This window comes from Myripristis murdjan, chromosome 15 (genome assembly GCF_902150065.1).
Source record: "Myripristis murdjan chromosome 15, fMyrMur1.1, whole genome shotgun sequence".
NCBI classification, from domain to species: Eukaryota; Metazoa; Chordata; class Actinopteri; order Holocentriformes; family Holocentridae; genus Myripristis; species Myripristis murdjan.
The window spans coordinates 17,377,148-17,394,568 of NC_043994.1; the positions used below are offsets into that span (position 1 = coordinate 17,377,148).

A 17,421-nucleotide genomic window follows, 5' to 3' on the forward strand; every position below is an offset into this window, starting at 1 on the left:
TGGCTCAGCTGGCTACCATCTGGACTGGGAGCACGTTTTCCTGTCTCTTTCTACTATCAAATAAAGAAACATGAGTGAGATAATTCCACTTGATCCCAATAATTTCACTGGTTCTGAGTATTTTCTGGCAACAAGTGTCAGTATCATGCCTACACTATGACACTGTATCAAGAAACGTCCACTTGACTCGTGAAACCTATTGAAACAATCAAATTTGCAGTGAAAGGTGAATTATTTCACTTCAGTGGCAGATGGGTTGTGAAGCGAAAATGCTGGAAACAGCTGCTCAGGCTCAAAACCGGGAGATGGCGCTGTCAAGCTGCAGCTAAACAAGCAGTTCACTTGTCGCCAAAAAACAAGAAAACAAGAGTATTCAGAGTAATCTTTTTTTTTTTTTTTTTTTTTTGAAATGCGGTGTGTGTGTGTGTGTGTGTGTGTGTGTGTGTGTGTGTGTGTGACTTTTTTTTTTTTTTTTTTTTTTTTTTTTTTACATAAGACATTGATCCCGAAAAGTTGCTTGTGATGAAAACTACATTCTGAATCTTGTCCTTGAGCACCGCTCACAAATAGTAGAAAAAACAGTGTTGATAGGGAATTTCCTTTCTGAGCACTGTACAGCTGCGAAAACTGGTGGTGTTGTGACTGTTGTTATTTAAGATAAGAAACCAGCGTCCGGACAAGAGAGATCCTGACGCTGGTTAGTGATCATGAAAATATAGGTAGATTTTCTGTTTCAAAAAACGGATATTTGATTTGTGGCTCTCTGTAACATCGCTAATACTTGGTGGAGCTGTCCAGCACATCGCGGTGCTGAAACGAATCAATATTTGTGTCAGCAAGTAACGCGTCAACAAACCCGCGAGTGTTGCCCTGTGCGTAGCCTACTGGCTACCAGCATCAAATTCTTTTATGTAGAATAGAGTAGAAAATGGAAATGGAAATGGAAATTTGTCTTCGGCTCACCAAACACAGGAAACAACAAGTGTTATAGCCTAAATTATTGCCTACATTGTTGTGTGAGGTAGTTAGTTAAACAAACACGAAGACAAGGTCACATTACACTTTTAAAACAGTTCATGTCATCACCGATGAGTCCATTTAAAACAAAGCAAATCAAAGTTCAAGTTGCAAGACTGTTAATGATTCTATGATGACGGAAGAGCGCACTTCCCACTGCCCATTTTAGGACTGAAACATTCAAAATGCTGATCAATTTGTCGGTGTGCCTTTAATATTTCCGTTAATATTATGTAAAAAGGCGCAATGATTTAATTAGAAGCAGGCGACAGGACAGGAGTTTGAACTCGGCGTCTTGTATTTAATTACCATAAAGGATATGCTGGAGAGCACTGGGCTGTGCGTCACAGCCCTCGTAGAAGATGGGAGGAGGGACACCTAGGGAGTCAACTAACTGCAGTGTGTATTCCTTCCACGGACAACAAAACCAGTCCAGCTGATGTGAAATGATTACATAGCTCACAGTGTTACAGGTGACTGAACACGGGTGGGAGCGGCTGGGGGCGGAAGGGGCGCAGCCTGACTTAGGACACGGACCTGAAGCAGCTAGAGCGCTGACAGAACCAGTACTATGAGCTACAGATGAATCCCTGAGCTGGGACAGACGGACTGGGAGTGTTGTCTGGGGCCAGCACGTCACCTGAATGACGGGATATGAGACAATGAAGCAACTACGGACGACAGGGATAAAACGGGTCCAAGTCACAAGAGTGGAAATGCGCTTGCAATGACGGACGGCGCAAGGGAAAGGGAGAGGTAAAGCAGGGGAAAGTTATCTAGCTCGTTAGTAGGGCTCCCGTTGCTGAAAAAGGAAACAAAATCAAAGACAGAACACATGTGCCAAGCGTGCGTAATCTTATAGACCAAACATTTGGGGGGAAACTATTTTCTTTTTCAAAAGAGAAGACTTGAGTGAGACCGGGAGAAAATCATGGAGCCGGAGGGGACCACAGAGGGACAAGCTGCTAATTTGGCACAGTCTGCCGCCTTGAAACTGTCCCAGATGAGCGAAAGAACTAAACAATTGGGGACTGCCATCCAAGACCCGGATCGGCAGAGACGGATTATTTTAGTAATAGTCTGTATAGCACTTTTATTAGACAACATGCTTTACATGGTCATTGTGCCAATTATACCCGATTACCTTGAAGAGCTACAGGGTCGTGCCCAGAGCGCTGTAGTGCACACTAACTCCACAAACAGCACTATTAGTAAAACACCCAAGGTGAACATCGACCTACAGATAGGTGTTCTTTTTGCTTCCAAGGCTATCCTTCAGCTTCTGATTAACCCGCTAAGTGGCACGTTTATAGACAGGGTCGGGTATGACATTCCACTTTTCATCGGACTAAGTGTCATGTTTCTCTCCACTCTTATATTTGCCTTTGCTGAAAACTACGCGACTCTGTTCCTTGCGCGCAGCATGCAGGGCCTCGGCTCGGCTTTCGCGGATACTTCAGGAATTGCCATGATCGCAGATAAATACACAGAGGAGGCAGAGAGAAGCAGAGCTCTGGGTATTGCCTTAGCTTTCATCTCCTTTGGGAGTCTTGTTGCGCCCCCCTTTGGAGGGGTCCTCTACGAGTTCGCAGGAAAGCGGGTGCCCTTCCTGGTCCTGGCCTGTATCTGTCTTGCTGACGCTGTGTTGTGCCTAACCGTGCTGAAGCCCTTCTCCAACCGAGAGAGAGAAAACATGCCCGTGGGCACCCCCATATATAAACTGATGATTGACCCTTACATAGCTGTGGTGGCGGGCGCTCTTACAACCTGTAACATCCCCCTTGCCTTCCTGGAGCCCACTATCGCCAACTGGATGGAGGAAACCATGCAGGCCAGCCAGTGGGAGATCGGCATGACATGGTTGCCTGCTTTCTTCCCGCATGTCCTGGGCGTTTATGTCACCGTCAAATTAGCTGCCAAGTATCCGCATCTTCAGTGGTTTTACGGGGCTATAGGTATGGTGTTCATAGGTGCCAGCTCATGTACAGTGCCAGCCTGTAAAAACTTTGGGGAGCTGATGATCCCGCTGTGCGGAATCTGTTTTGGCATCGCCTTGGTGGACACGGCGCTCCTGCCCACGCTGGGTTTCCTGGTGGACGTGCGACATGTGTCGGTGTATGGCAGTGTGTACGCAATAGCAGACATCTCTTACTGCGTGGCCTATGCCCTGGGGCCCGTGGTGGCGGGACAAATAGTGCACGATCTGGGCTTTGTTCAACTTAACTTAGGCATGGGCCTCGCCAATGTACTTTACGCACCGGCGCTCCTTCTGCTAAAGAACGTGTCACAGCTGAAACCGTCTTTCTCCGAGCGAAATATGCTCCTGGAGGACGGTACCACGGGACTGTATGATACAATTAAAATGGAGGAGCGAGAGAAGAAGAGGAAGGGGTTGTGTACAACAATTGACGAGAACGGCATTGACACATTTGCGCAGAGGTCCTACTCAGAGGAAGAATCCTCAGGAGGAGAGTATGCGTAAAAGCCCTTGAACTGAACATTCAAGTATCAAAGTGCCCACACAGAGATACCCCAATGTTACACCGACCGATCCAACCACTTACATAATCTGATTTTTGTAACGAGATGACTTAACATCAGTTTACTGCTTCTGGAGATAATTCCTCTGGACATTGTCGTATCAAAGTAGCATAAAGCATTTGCAGTAGAAAGGCGCTCGCTGGCGTTTATTCATGTTAGAGTGAGAGTATAGTGAAAGATTTGTTGAGATAAATGTCTATTCGTTATCGGTATTAATCATTGTATCAAAACTGGATTCCATATCATATTCAGGGATTATGTGTAATGTATTTTATCAAAATGAGCAAACGAAATGTAAACGTCCTTCAGTATAATCTGTATTCATTTTGCCAGAGATGTGCTGCTAAAATCAATATGCAATATGTCACAAGACACTTTTAGGGAGATACAATAGATGGAAATTAATTTGAACTGAAACTTGTGTCTTGTTGTCTGTACACCTATATTCTATTTATTTTGGATGATGTTCTTCTGGAATGCATAGCCTAATTGTATTATATGAAGTCGCTAATGTACATAAGTGTATATGAATGTACATAATTAAATCAAGGGTATGTGAAACTGTCCTTGTTTTTGTGATTTTCTTCCTTATTGAGAGATTTTTTTAATGATTCCATACTGTGGTAGGCCTCTTTTGTCCTGTAACACTGTAACCACATTCTCATATTTATAAATCATAATAATAATTTTTATACATAGCCTATTCCTGCATTTTCTCACCTTTTTCAACATATAAGCATGCAGTAACTCAGCAATCGAATAATGGATTATGAAGAGGGGGGTTTCTGGATCCTAATTCATGACTTTAGTAACTGAAACCAATTCAAGTACAGCCCATTATAAAATAAAAAAAAAAAAAAAAAAAAAAGGGAATCTTAAACAGAAAAGAAAGTCGGGAGAAAATAATGATTACACGGATTCTGTGATTTATGATAAATATATATATATTTTAAAAACAGTCTGTTCAAACATCATAGCCTTTTACGTAGCTTTATCAAAATCATAAACTTTATACAGTAATGTTATTTACACTATGCCAATTAAATCAGCCAGATGGGCGGCGGACGGAGATGGTCGTGCCGTGTGCGCCCATTTGGCTCCACAGAAAGTGTTGATAAAGGAGGGAGCTCATGCAAAGCGCAGCATCATACTTCTGCACATAGTTCTGTGTGAGCGCACACGGTGTTTAGACTCTGTCTAAATAAGGTGGGGTGAAAATATGAAATGTCAAATAAACTTCTTGGCGAATAGCAGGGCTTATGGGAGGAGCCTTGTTGCCAGGAGGGCTAGGTACCCTCAGCATCTCTCCTGAGCCAGCGAAGGAGTTGTGCTCTTATCATGCTGGGGACTAAAGGATGCTGAAAATGAGATTGGAGCAAAGTGGCGAAATTTTAAGGAAATTCTCCTAGAAATGGATTCCATCCAAGATGAACAAACCTGAACTTCTTGAACCTCTACACGGGTGGGACTGTTTTTCTTCCTGGTGAGTGCAAAAAAAAATTAAATTTCTTTAATGAATTTGTCTAAGTCGGAGAAAAATAGTTATGAACATTATTACAATGAAATTAGACAGTGAGACTTGTAATATAAATTTGAAAATGGTGGATGTGAAAAGCTTTGAATGTGCGTTTAATTGTATTTTCCTCGAAGTTATGAGTATTACATATAATTTAGTGATTAACGGTGTACAGTTGAACCAAACATTTCACACACGAGTGCAACACTATAGAAGATAAGTGCCTGCAACAGCAGTACCTAGTATAAAATCAAGTCAATCATCTCAAAATGATTTTTATTTGCTGAGTGGAGTTTGGTCAAAGTCTGATATTCATGTCATGCCATGTCTCTCTTTCTTTCTTTCTTTCCTTCTTTTTTATTTATTTTATTTATTTTTTATTTTTTATTTTTTGTGCACACAGAAACAGTCTCAAAGGAATTTCCAGCTACCTGATTGCCCCTCTACACCTCCATCATGCCAGTCCTGGACCGAGACCCCTCTAAAGATTTAGAGGGCAGTGATGTAAATACTCCATTTATGATTTATACTTAAGAATCGTTTTTACTTGTACATGCATGAGAAAAAAACATGGATTTTCAGTAAATTATGAATCAAATTAAAACTGATAATTCTTGATAATATTTAGAGACAACATGGATTTTTAGAAGACCTATCTATAACTTTTGAACTGACAGAACTGCAGCTTTGCAATAAATCTAAGTCTTTACAATGTTCTTACTGGAAATATGATTGCCTTTGAATAGTGGAATAACATTTTAAGATATATAACTGACCTAGAGAATGACTTAGCTTTGATGAAATATTCTGTCACTTTGACAGGATGAGTCAGGTGAGGTGATTAACCTTCAGTTCAGAGGTCAGCCTTAGAAGAGCTGAAGGACAAACACCACTGGTTAATTCACTGCTGGTGAATCGCCACCACTGGGTCTCTGATTATGGTTACAAATGTAGTTAAATATGGACTCAGAAAAGCCAGGCTTTTTTTGTTGAGTTTCTCACAAAAAAATTTTTCAGAGCCTACCGAAGTTGCCAGTCCCTGCCCTGAAAGACACACTGGATATGTACATGAGGTGCATGAGTCACCTGGTCACAGAGGAACAGTTCAAAAAGACCGAAAATATAGTGAAGCAGTTTGGTGCCCCTGGTGGAGTGGGGGAGCTACTGCAGAACAAACTCGTGGAGAGGAGAGAAAACAAGGCAAACTGGGTAAACAAGCTTTATCCTTTTTCTTCAGCATCGATTTCTGTGAGCAAATTTGAACTCTAAAATGAACTGCTTGCACTTGACAACAATAAAACTTTACAGTAGACTAGGAGTTAAAGTTGAACTCCTTTATCTAATTTGCAAAAATGATTTTTTTTGCTCAAATACATTGTTTTTTTTCTATGTTACATTTTATGTAGTCTAATGGTAGAAGGGATAATCAAAGCAAAGCCACTTCTTCCTAGCTTTTAACACTATTTAAGTGATACAGTTTAATCTTGGTCACATTAAGTATATTTACTACTGACACTTTAACACAAACATTTTGATGCTTCAGACTTCCATATTTCCTCTTAAAATTACAATGTATATATATACCTGTAAGTGGATTCTTCTATTTCCAAGGTGTATGAGTACTGGCTGAATGACATGTACCTGAACAACAGACTGGCACTGCCAGTCAACTCCAGCCCTGCCATGGTCTTCCCGCAGCAGAACTTCAGGGCTCCCATTGACTCTCTAAGGTACAACACACTGAATAATATAGCAAGACAAATGAGTAATTGAAGTCTTTTTTATGACAACAAGCTACCTTGAGAAAAGTCTATCCTCACCCAGCGATGTCAGAAAAAAATGTTTTTAGGGTTGTGTGTTTTGTTGATTTTATTTATTCTTTGCTGAGATCAACCTGGACTTAGTCTTGCATTGTGACCCATTCAGTGCTGTAAACTGTTAAATGAAAAAAGGTATTTCTTGGTTATTTAAGCATACAGCATTGATAATTGATAGTCTGACTGTATGAACTGTTCAGAGTGTGGCTTTGGTTGATTATACTACAGTGGGCCTAAATTGAATACTTCCTTGCTACATCAGAGTGCTCACATTGACAGATAGGGTCATTACCCAGTGCACCTTGAGGGCAGAGAGGCCAAGGTACTGGTGGCAAGGTTAATAGACAATAAAGGCTGTGGTTTGGTTAACATGCTATTGATCCTGGAAGAGTGGCTTCTTAACCAGATGATTTACATAAAGTATTTATGCTGTTAACTTTAATAAAACCTCCCAGTAAATCATGATCAGGGTCGTATACAGTGCATCAGGATTCTCAATTTGTGGTGGAAGGAGAGAGTGTGAGCATGGGAAGGAGCAACCAAATGCAGCATACGTTGTGTTTTGTGAAGTCAATATTTCACAGGGCAAACTGTTCTCTCTCAGCCAGGCTCTGCCCTCTTCTGAAATCTGTTGGTAATACTCTCTTCCAATCAAATGCAGAGTAGCTCACTGAAATTTGCATAAACGCAGTCAGCTAATTAGGACGCCCTGCCTAGTGTGTGCGTATACAAAGTATATAATACAGTGTATCCAGCTGCCATTGTCCTTTCCTCTTCAGTGAACGATGAAGCAACAGCTCATCTCATGCAGAGTATGACGGAGATGCAAAGCCAGCCACTGTGACATCTGTGGGGCCGGCTATGGTGATACCGTCAGAGATTCTGTTGCTGGCTCAGCCCTTTTTATACTCAACCTCCTTTAGCCAAACTCCCTTTTATGGCAAGTTTGGCGGCAGAGAGGGCCCAAGAGGGTTATCACAGCTTTCTGTCTGCACGCCACAGCTGGTTGCCTGCCACCTAACTCAGTCTTACGGGGAATGGCAACGCAATTGTGTGATGACAGAATGGATGGACAGGACACTGTGACTGGGTTATTCCCTCCAGTTTTTCCATGTCCCTCCTCCATTTAATGGTTGTCAAGGGGGGCAAATCTATCCTCCCAGACGGAGATATTTTTTTTTTTTTTTTTCCTCCAAAAACATCCGGGATCTGTTGTGAAAACAGGCTGTGTTAGTTATTCCCACTCATGACAGGCACACAGACAGTCTTATATATTGGTGTTAACAGATGCTTCCCTGATGGGGTGGGGAGGAACCTGCTTTAAAGGAAAAACAATCGCATCAGTCTACTAGAACTTCAGGTGGTGTCTGTAGTCATCCAACACTTAAAACTCCTTACACGGGGGAAACGTGTTAGTGAGGACTGACAACCACACCACCATATACATCTGTGGCTGTGGGTCTCAGAGCACCTGTTGTGTCTGAAGGCTGCACACCTACCGGATCTGTAGGACAGGGGTGCTGACCTAATGCTGAGGAATGGCCTCTTGCTGGACAAGCTGAGGCATCACCCTGAGGTGGTGTGCAGATTTGGACCAGGTTCAACCAGATTCAAGAAAGCAGGAATGGACCTTCTCTGCACACACAGCATGGCCAGGATAGCTGATTTATGCCTGTCCTCCTCTCAGTCCCATTCCTCCACTGTTGGAGAGAGGGACAGAAGAATGACTGATGGTCATCCTGGTAACTCTGGGCTGTCACATGATGCCATGGTATGAAGAAATGACACAAATGATGGTAGCCCAACCCTGGACATCCACCAGCTCTGGGAAGCTCTGTCATAGGAGGTGTGTGTGATAGGTGCGATTCCCATGTTTGGCCAACCTCTCCAGGCTTGGGTATGGAGAGGGACAAGCTAATGCACGCCAGTTTGTCTGTAGGCATCATACAGACTATCTGGGTAGCTAGGGTGAGATCTACCATTAGCTGCGAGAAAGCAAAATGTTTGGGATTCCAACACTGGTGCGAGGAAGGGAGGTTAGGTCCCCCGAAATATGCAGACCTATTCTCTCCTTTTTGCAGTATGTGCTGGAGAAAGGTCTGTCTCATGCCACCATTAAAGTGCATGCAGCAGCCATTTCCTCCTGTCATGAGGGTTTTGGAAACAGACCAGTCTTCACCCGCCCCCTCTGTGAAACATTTGCCTCAAGGGGTCAGGAAATGCCCAGTCATACGTATCTACAACCCCCAATGGGAACTGCCTCTAGTGCTTGAGGCCCTGGCTGAGGAGCCGTATGAGTCTATGTGGGGCTTCTGTCTGACGGCACTGTCACTCAAGACAGCTCTACTTTTTGTACTGACTTCAGCCAAGAGAGTGCGTGAGCTGAGTGCTCTTTTGGTTAACCCAAGCTGCATGCTGCTGCGTGGTGACCAAAGCGGTGCCACTCTCAGACCAAACCCCTCCTCTGTTCCCAAAAGGAGCTCATTCCAGTCAAGAATGATGCAGCTGGATACATTTTGTCCTCCACCCCATATGAGAGACAGGGGAAAAAAATTGCATCTGCGATGTCCAATGTGCATGTTAGTATGTTAGGTTGAATGCCCTCATCCAACTAACCAAACAGTTGTTTGTGTGCTATGGGGATGGTGTGGCTGCATCTCCAAGAAGGACCTTGCCAAATGGCTCTCTGAATGTACATATCTTCCAAGGCTACAGGAAGGTGGAGAGACACGTCTAACCATGGTCCGTGCACACAATACACACAGTGTGGCATTATCAACAGACATTTTTAGTGGTTTGAGTGTTGAGAACATAGGTTTGGCAACCTAGGTCTTGTGAAAAGGAGGTGTGAGCATTGGTTGTTTTTACATCTGACCCCCCTGGTATTATACATGTCACTTGTATTCTCCTGTGCTCCTTAATGACCCAGGTAATGAGGTAGGCAGGGTAATTAACCTGTAGTCTGCCAGGACTCAGTGAGCTCGTTGTCTGATGGTAATGTCGCTTCATGGGGGCTCATTCATCGGGCTTCATCCACTACACCCAGAAGAAGTCTCCCACCTGTGCTTGTACAGCTAGTTACAATATTGTTACCTTTGTTTTGTTTTTTTTTTTTTGTTTGTTTGTTTGTTTGTTTTTTTTCCAGGTTTGCTGCACACCTAATTTCTGGAGTGTTGGAGTACAAGTCTCTTCTTGATGCGTAAGTCCGTGTATTACAAAATCATTCTTGAATCAATTCCAAATGCACATATTTCTCGCAAGTTTGACAGACTCAATTAATTTAGGAGAACTGTTATGTTCAGCTCAAGTTTATGTGTTAGAAAAAACCTGATCAAGGCATATTTGTATGTGTATGTGTGTGTGTGTGTGTGTGTGTAGACGTGCTCTGCCCATGGACTATGCCCGGGGTCAGCTAGCTGGAACCCCTCTGTGCATGGAGCAATACTACAGACTCTTCACTTCCTATCGCCTGCCGGGGCCTGAGAGGGACACATTAGTGGCCCAGGAGAGTACCGTAATGCCAGAACCTGAGCACATCATTGTGGCCTGTAAAAATCAGGTCAGACATGGTGAACTGAGGACTATTTCAAATTTCCACACTCTTTAAGGTACCATTTCAGAAACAGTGGAAGACACTGATGAATCTTGAAGAGGCCAAACAAAATAAATGAATGCAAATTTGCCATATAAACTTTTATCCATGCAAAAATGGCCTATAATCCACCAGTCAAAAACATTGGTATTGCCGTTAAAATGATCTTTTGCGAATAATATTGCTGAGCAGCTAGTGAATTGAATCTTAAATTATACAGCTTCACTGTGTAATTTAAAGTAGTTTACAGTAGCTAATAAACAGAGAACTATATCACACACTGTTTCACTCAATCAGAAAATCCTTGTCATGCCATAACATATGGACTACCACTGATTTGTGTCTGATAGTAAACATGTCCTGTGGGTATTATGGCAACTTAGCTCCCAATGAGTGATGAACAGCCACAGCCCAGTGACAAGAGCTCTCTATTAAGTTAATTAGCTATAGCATGTGTGACATTTGCATTAGATTAGCAAACAACTTTCAGCACTGTCACTGTTACAGTTTCACATGAGGTATTGCAACTACTCTCGTATGATAAAACACTGATGCGCCTATATAAGTCAGTCACTAATCAGCATGTTAAAGAACTATAGCAGTCAAGGATGCATCACATGAACCAAAGGTGCTCCAACAATAACTCAAAAAAGTAAAACAAATCAAGTATCCTGAATTAATATCAGCATTGTCACTGAAGATTGTCATAAGTTCCGTAAGCAAACTGATCCTATGAATGAACGACATCGCTGACAGAAACAATCTCAAACACAGTGCAACAGCTGCTGAGTGAAAATGTTTAAAGAAATGAAATGGTATTCTCACCACCTTAAGTGAACTGGTATTATTGTCCATGGATGTAGGAAACAAGCCCTTCGATATCACTGAACCTAAGAATCGTTTTGCATAAGCATCAATTTGCACCTAGTATATGAAGAAGGCTTGAGGGACATGAATGACACAGCTTGTATCCTCTCTAAACCTCTATGTAGTTCTTTGTGCTCGATGTGGTGATCAACTTCCGCCGTCTGAACGAAAGAGACCTGTTGACTCAGCTGGAGAAGATTGTGAAGATGGCCGAAAGTGAAGAGGAACAGCTCGCACCCATTGGTCTTCTCACTTCAGATGGGAGGACAGAGTGGGCGGAGTCTCGAAGTGTGCTCATGAGAGGTAGGATCTGGATTTGGATTGAATTTCACTTACTCACTCTGAGCTCTCTTGAATGTCGGACAAAACAGTTTTGCAAAATAAATCGCTTAATAAACCACTTCTGACTGAAGCCTCAGTGTAGTCAGTGCAAAGGACTCCTGGACAATGAACAAGCTGCAAGTCGCTCACAGATGTTACGGTTAGGGCATTTTTCAGTAATGGTTTATTTGCTATTGTTTTAGCAAAAGTCCACCAGTCTGGAATGGTCAAGACTTTGATTAAGCTGCACAGAGAACTTGAACATTTTAAGTATGTATGTATTATAAGTAATGTATTTATATTCTATTTGCTGCTGTTTGTCAAAATCACTGAGACTCAAGTGGCTACAGTTATTGGAGCCTTTGCTCTGTGTGACGCATGGGATTAAAAAAAAAAAAAAAAAAAAAAAAAAAATTTAGTGTTTTTCTTGAATTAGTCATTCAAGAAAAACAGGGTGAGTAAATGATACCAAATATATAGTTTTCAAGGCAAAGTATTCCTTTCACAACATTAAAAAGCATTTTGAGCCTGATGGACACCAGGGCTCTATCATGTCTAAGCAGATGGATTATTTGGTTTGCCTATTTTGCTTTAGAGTCTACCAACAGAGACTCTCTGGACATGATTGAGCGGTGTCTGTGCCTGGTCTGTCTGGATGACTCCAGCGGGCCGGACATGACTGACACCACACGGGCCATGCTGATGCTACATGGCGGAGGACTGGCCAAGAATGGAGGCAACCGCTGGTATGACAAGCCCATGCAGGTAAGGCAGCACAGACAGCAAGTATGAATTACGTTAAGGCATTCTGAAACGGTTTACCTCCCCTCCATGTGTCTGAAGATATGAATTACAGAATATTTTAGAATATTGATGGAAAGAAATAAGGTGGAAAAGAAGGATGGCAGAGGAAGGGGAAAGAAGATTAATGATTACTGTTCACTGCAACAGGGCAAACAACTGTGAACAAAGTCATATAGATTTTATGTAATGCCAGTGGATGTCGTCAGTTAATCCCAGGCCAAATTAAGAATTTTGATTAGGAGAGATGCTGAAAGAGAGTAGAAGTTCCCATTGGATTACCACCTCTGAGCCTGGGAAATGTCATTAGAGTGAATTTTGATAGAGATGTTTTGATTAAAAATTTAGATAATTTGAATTACATGGTTCATAATTTAAGTAAGCAGAGAGCTGGAGGCTTCTTTTCCAAATCATTTCTTCTCTCCAGGGTGAATCAGGGTTGTAATCCATAGATGAAATGTATAAGAAGCCACACGTATTTTCAGTGCCTAATAGAATGAGCAAGTAAGGTAATCACAGGGCAACTGCAAATGAAGTTTTATGTAGCTAATTTAGAGTAGCAATTGGATTCTGACTCAGGAAATCCCACTGAAAACAGTATGACTATCTCAGTTTGTTGTAGGATCTGACGGCTGCTGCGGAGTGGTTTGTGAACATTCGCCATTTGAAGGAATTGTCCTGGTGCAGTGCACTGAGTATCTGCTAAAATACATGTAAGGACATTCACAATGATATAATAAAACACAACATTTTGTTTTTTTAACATAGAAAACAATATTATACCTGTGTTCCTCCAGGATAGGTAGCCCATCTAAACTTGTCAGGGCTGCAAGTGTAAGTGAGCTGCCTGCACCACGCAGACTACGTTGGAAATGCACCCCAGAGATCCACAAGCTCCTTGCCTCTGCTGCTGACAAGCTCCAAAGGTCAGAGTTCACTATGCTTTTCTAAGGTAAAGAAAGAAAAAAGGAAAGAATGGAAGAATTAATGAATGAAATAAAGGGTTCAGCTAATAGAAATAATTCCCATTTATCTAGGCTGGTGAGAAATCTGGACATGAATGTCTACAAGTTCTGTGATTACGGGAAAGAGCTCATAAAGAAACAGAAGATGAGTCCAGATGCCTACATCCAGGTTGCCCTTCAGTTAGCCTACTACAGGTAGGAAACTGTTCAGCAAGGCACACTTTGATAATGAAAGGAGACTGCGCTCTTCGTCAGTTTACAGTGGGAAAATGTGAAATGCTAAAGATGCCAACATGACCAATCAAAATAAGTCAATTTCACATTCAGATTTTGTTATTTATGTACAAGTTGAGGCTAACAGATCAACAGACAGCAATGCTGCAAGATCAGACAAGCCAAGGCAAGGCAACTTTTAGCTTACCGGACACTGAATTGAAGAATTGATCCAGACACAAATCCAATGTATGTCTTTTTAAAATAAACTCAATACCTTGACTACGTGCCTGTCATGACTGTTTACCATCAACATGGCAATGAGTAGTAATTAAGGGCCGTTGTAAAGCAGAATGTCATAATCTGGTTTTTCCTTGGGGCTGTGGATGGTGGATGCATACATTAGCATTGACGAGTGATAAATATTGTTTTTCTGTGAGAATAATGTCCTTGGGAACAAATTTTGTCACACTTTCGGTTAAATATGTCCCTAATATGAAAATATATTACCTAAATATACAAAGAAATTGGTAATATATAATGCCGGAATGTTTTTGGGGTCTGCTTGTTGTTGGTCTTGGTCCTACTGCCCGGGGTATTTGAAAGATGGCATCCAAGTGTCCCATTTGCTTTTACTGTCAAAGTGTCTCTGGTTCAGCATCACAGAACTGAAGTGATTTGATTTGTCAGAGAAGAACAGGACTCCACAGCCACGCAGCTGCAAGGATCTCTCTCTATGCATAACTAGGTGTCATGGAAGACCGGTGCCAACCTATGAGAGTGCTTCCACACGTCGTTTTCAGCAAGGCAGGGTGGACAACATACGCTCAGCCACACCCGAAGCTCTGGCCTTCGTCAAGGCAATGACTGATGGGAAATTGACCACGAGTGTACGATGCTTTTTACAAAAATATGTGTAATAATCATAGGTTTCGTCTTGGCTACATTTATTCCAAATGATAAATCAATTTAAATAATGCAATGTGATAGTTCAAGAAGTTTTATAATAATGCCTGGCATTAATTCTTGGCTCTTTCTCCTCTCCAGGATGTAGAGAAGATGGAAAAGCTACGAGGTGCCATAACTGCTCAGACCAAGTACACTATTCTGGTAATGGGACCTTGTCTATTTTTAATGCTGATGTTATGAGCACCCATACTTAAATATATACTATAATACAGTAAAATAATTACTTTTCCTTTTCAGGCTATTACTGGGATGGCAATAGACAATCACTTACTGGGATTACGAGAAATTGCACATGAACTGAAGACAGAGAAGCCAGAGATTTTCAAAGATGAAGTCTATCTCATCAGTAATCAGTTTATTCTTTCTACAAGTCAGGTATGTTCCTCCAGCTTTAACACACTTAATTAAAACTACAGGAAACTACAGGATAGATAAATTTCCATGTATACTCAGAGTACCTATTCCTGTTGCTTTCCCTCGCAGTATGAATGACCTTATTTATTGATATGAATTAGAACTGCAGCTAACGATTATTTTCCCAATTGATCGATTCGTCGTTTGGGCCATAAAATGTCAGAAAATGGTGAAAAATATTGATCACAGTATTCCACAGCCCAAGGTGATGTCCTCAGATGTCTTGTTTTGTCCTAAGCAACAGTCCACAACCCAAAGATATTTAGTTTACTTTTATAGAGGACTAAAGAAACCAGAAAATATTCACATTTGAGAAGCTGGAATCAGAGAATTTGGAAATTTTCTTTTTTTAACAATGAAAACGATTCATTAATTATCAAAATAGTACGTTATTGATGTAATAGTTGGCAACTAAGCGATTATTTGTCTGATTTTTGCAGCTGTAGTATAAATGCTGCATTTTTTTTCTTTTTCTTTCAGTGGCAATCTATAAGAGGTGGCTCACATTTTAGTGGAAATTTACAATTTTGGTGTTCTCAAAATGATCTGTAATCAATAAACAAACATACTGTACTGATGGTCTTGTTTTCAGAATTTTGCACTATTCAACAAATTATCACTAGTTCTAAGCTTTCGATCTTTCTCCAGGTTCCTACCACTGTTGAGATGTTCTGCTGCTATGGCCCTGTGGTTCCTAATGGTTATGGGGCCTGCTACAACCCCCAGTCAGATCACATCATCTTCTGTGTGTCCAGTTTCCGGGAGAGCCCGCAGACATGCTCTGCCAAATTTGTCAAAGTTCTGGTGCAGGGACTGCTGGACATGAGGGATCTATGCAACAGATGCAACACCGGCTCCAGTGCAACGGAGGCAACAAAGAGTCAGACACTGGAAATGCACACACAGACTGAAACAAATTGGCAAAGCAAAACACAGGAGGGACCCGCTGAGCAAACAAAGAGTCAGCAGCCTCTGCCACAGGTTCTGGTGAAGACAGCAGACCAGACGAAGGTGGAGGCTCAAACACAGACTTCATCCCAGGGAGAGGCCAAAGACTTGAAAAGTGGAAGAAAGTCACATGAAATGGTAAAACAGTGAAAGGTGTGATGTTAAATAGTGCTGATGGGATGTAACAATATGTTCCTCTAACATTCCAGATAAAAAAAACAAAAAAGCCAATTACTAAGTGTCGTTTTGCACTACATTGCGGGGAATCTGCCAAAGTGAAATTATTGTTGGGTGCCAATCAATGTTAGAATTATGGTTAATCATAAAACAGTAGCATACATGTGAGTTAAAAAAGACAAAGGGACAAATTTCCCTTTTTATGTCTGCAACCTTTCACTTACACATATGATGTGTTCCTTAGTCTGTATGGTTGGACAAAATGTCTAGTCTGTGAGTTGTTTACCAGTCAGCTGTATTATGTCTACTGACGGGTTGCATGCTGCTTTCTGAAGATTTCTAAAATTAAACTAAAATCTTCTATGCAAATTACATTTGTGGAGTCTTGATAAAATGCTATGTCTATTGTTCTTATGTGTGCAACTACAAAAACATATGTTGTATCCTTAATCAATGATAACTACATGTTCAGTTCATACTGTGCTGGGAATCATCCTGTTCTAGTGTACACAGCAGATAGAAACCTGTTGTCAAAGCTAAAAAAAAAAAAAAAAAAAAAAAAAAAAGGACAATTTTTAGTTTCTCAAAGAATGTGAAGTGATCAGAATTGTGTATTTGTAATTTTATGACTATAAAGTATGATATGAAATGTTATTATTTATTTTTGTATGACTAATGTTGCGGTTACAGTGTGTACAATGTGAATTTGTAAAGTAATTTAAATGTATCGATCACAGGTGACTACTGTGTGTACATGAATATATTAAAAACAACAGCTTTAAATATTGTATAACACATCATGAAATGACAGTGCAGTGTGTGTGATATATGTACTGTTACTGTTATTTAGATATGTATATATCCACAAATATTCATTTAAAATAGAGCACTCACTCACTCATCAGCATATGTGACTGTTATGGGAATTTTGTGCAAAGTAGACAAAATAAACCAAAATCATGTAATGACTTATGTTGGTTAATGTTGCTGTTTACAGAGCAAGAGTATCAACACTGTGAGAATAAAAACAAATGGTGTCACAGTTATGCAGTCTGTGCTCAATGAAAAGTATGTTACTCATTGTTGCCATAACACCTGAATTCCCTCAAAAAAAAAAAAAAAAAAAAAAAAACTTAAGAGGAAGTCATCATCATGTCGCATGTCATCACCTCTAATTCTGTGATACTAAACTTTTTTTTTTTTTTTTTTTTTGGCGGATAATGCTCTAAACATGCTTCTTCTCGATGGCAACAACACTAGTGT

The 17,421-nt window shown here is 41.0% G+C and overlaps 2 protein-coding genes and 1 long non-coding RNA gene across 3 annotated transcripts; 2 read left to right on the top strand and 1 right to left on the bottom strand.

Moving 5' to 3' along the window:
- Positions 1-1,680: 1,680 nt before the first annotated feature.
- Positions 1,681-4,060, top strand: slc18a3a (solute carrier family 18 member 3a). The gene has a single exon (XM_030071440.1). It carries the CDS (start codon positions 1,949-1,951, stop codon positions 3,497-3,499), a length of 1,551 nt encoding a protein of 516 aa, XP_029927300.1. The 5' UTR covers positions 1,681-1,948; the 3' UTR covers positions 3,500-4,060.
- A 708-nt stretch (positions 4,061-4,768) lies between these two features.
- Positions 4,769-6,158, bottom strand: LOC115373164 (uncharacterized). The gene is made up of 5 exons (XR_003929507.1): positions 6,099-6,158; positions 5,851-5,949; positions 5,506-5,555; positions 4,996-5,038; positions 4,769-4,906 (listed from the first exon to the last, which is right to left on the bottom strand). It is a non-coding gene; the product is annotated as an uncharacterized LOC115373164 (long non-coding RNA).
- chata (choline O-acetyltransferase a) lies at positions 4,937-17,206 on the top strand. The gene is made up of 15 exons (XM_030071439.1): positions 4,937-5,041; positions 5,478-5,578; positions 6,092-6,283; positions 6,686-6,804; positions 10,037-10,090; positions 10,270-10,450; positions 11,476-11,653; positions 12,267-12,436; positions 13,085-13,185; positions 13,270-13,398; positions 13,510-13,632; positions 14,399-14,540; positions 14,698-14,760; positions 14,857-14,994; positions 15,682-17,206. The coding sequence occupies exons 2-15, from the start codon at positions 5,531-5,533 to the stop codon at positions 16,129-16,131; spliced, it is 2,088 nt and encodes a 695-aa protein (XP_029927299.1). The 5' UTR covers positions 4,937-5,041; positions 5,478-5,530; the 3' UTR covers positions 16,132-17,206.
- Positions 17,207-17,421: the final 215 nt, after the last annotated feature.

Excerpts from the sequence above, each read along its gene's own strand:
- slc18a3a (XM_030071440.1), top strand. The coding sequence starts at position 1,949 with ATGGAGCCGGAGGGGACCACAGAGGGACAAGCTGCTAATTTGGCACAG.
- chata (XM_030071439.1), top strand. The coding sequence starts at position 5,531 with ATGCCAGTCCTGGACCGAGACCCCTCTAAAGATTTAGAGGGCAGTGAT. Across the intron at positions 13,633-14,398 it reads CTTCAGTTAGCCTACTACAG|GTGTCATGGAAGACCGGTGC; the intron begins GTAGGAAACTGT and ends ATGCATAACTAG. Across the intron at positions 14,995-15,681 it reads TTATTCTTTCTACAAGTCAG|GTTCCTACCACTGTTGAGAT; the intron begins GTATGTTCCTCC and ends ATCTTTCTCCAG.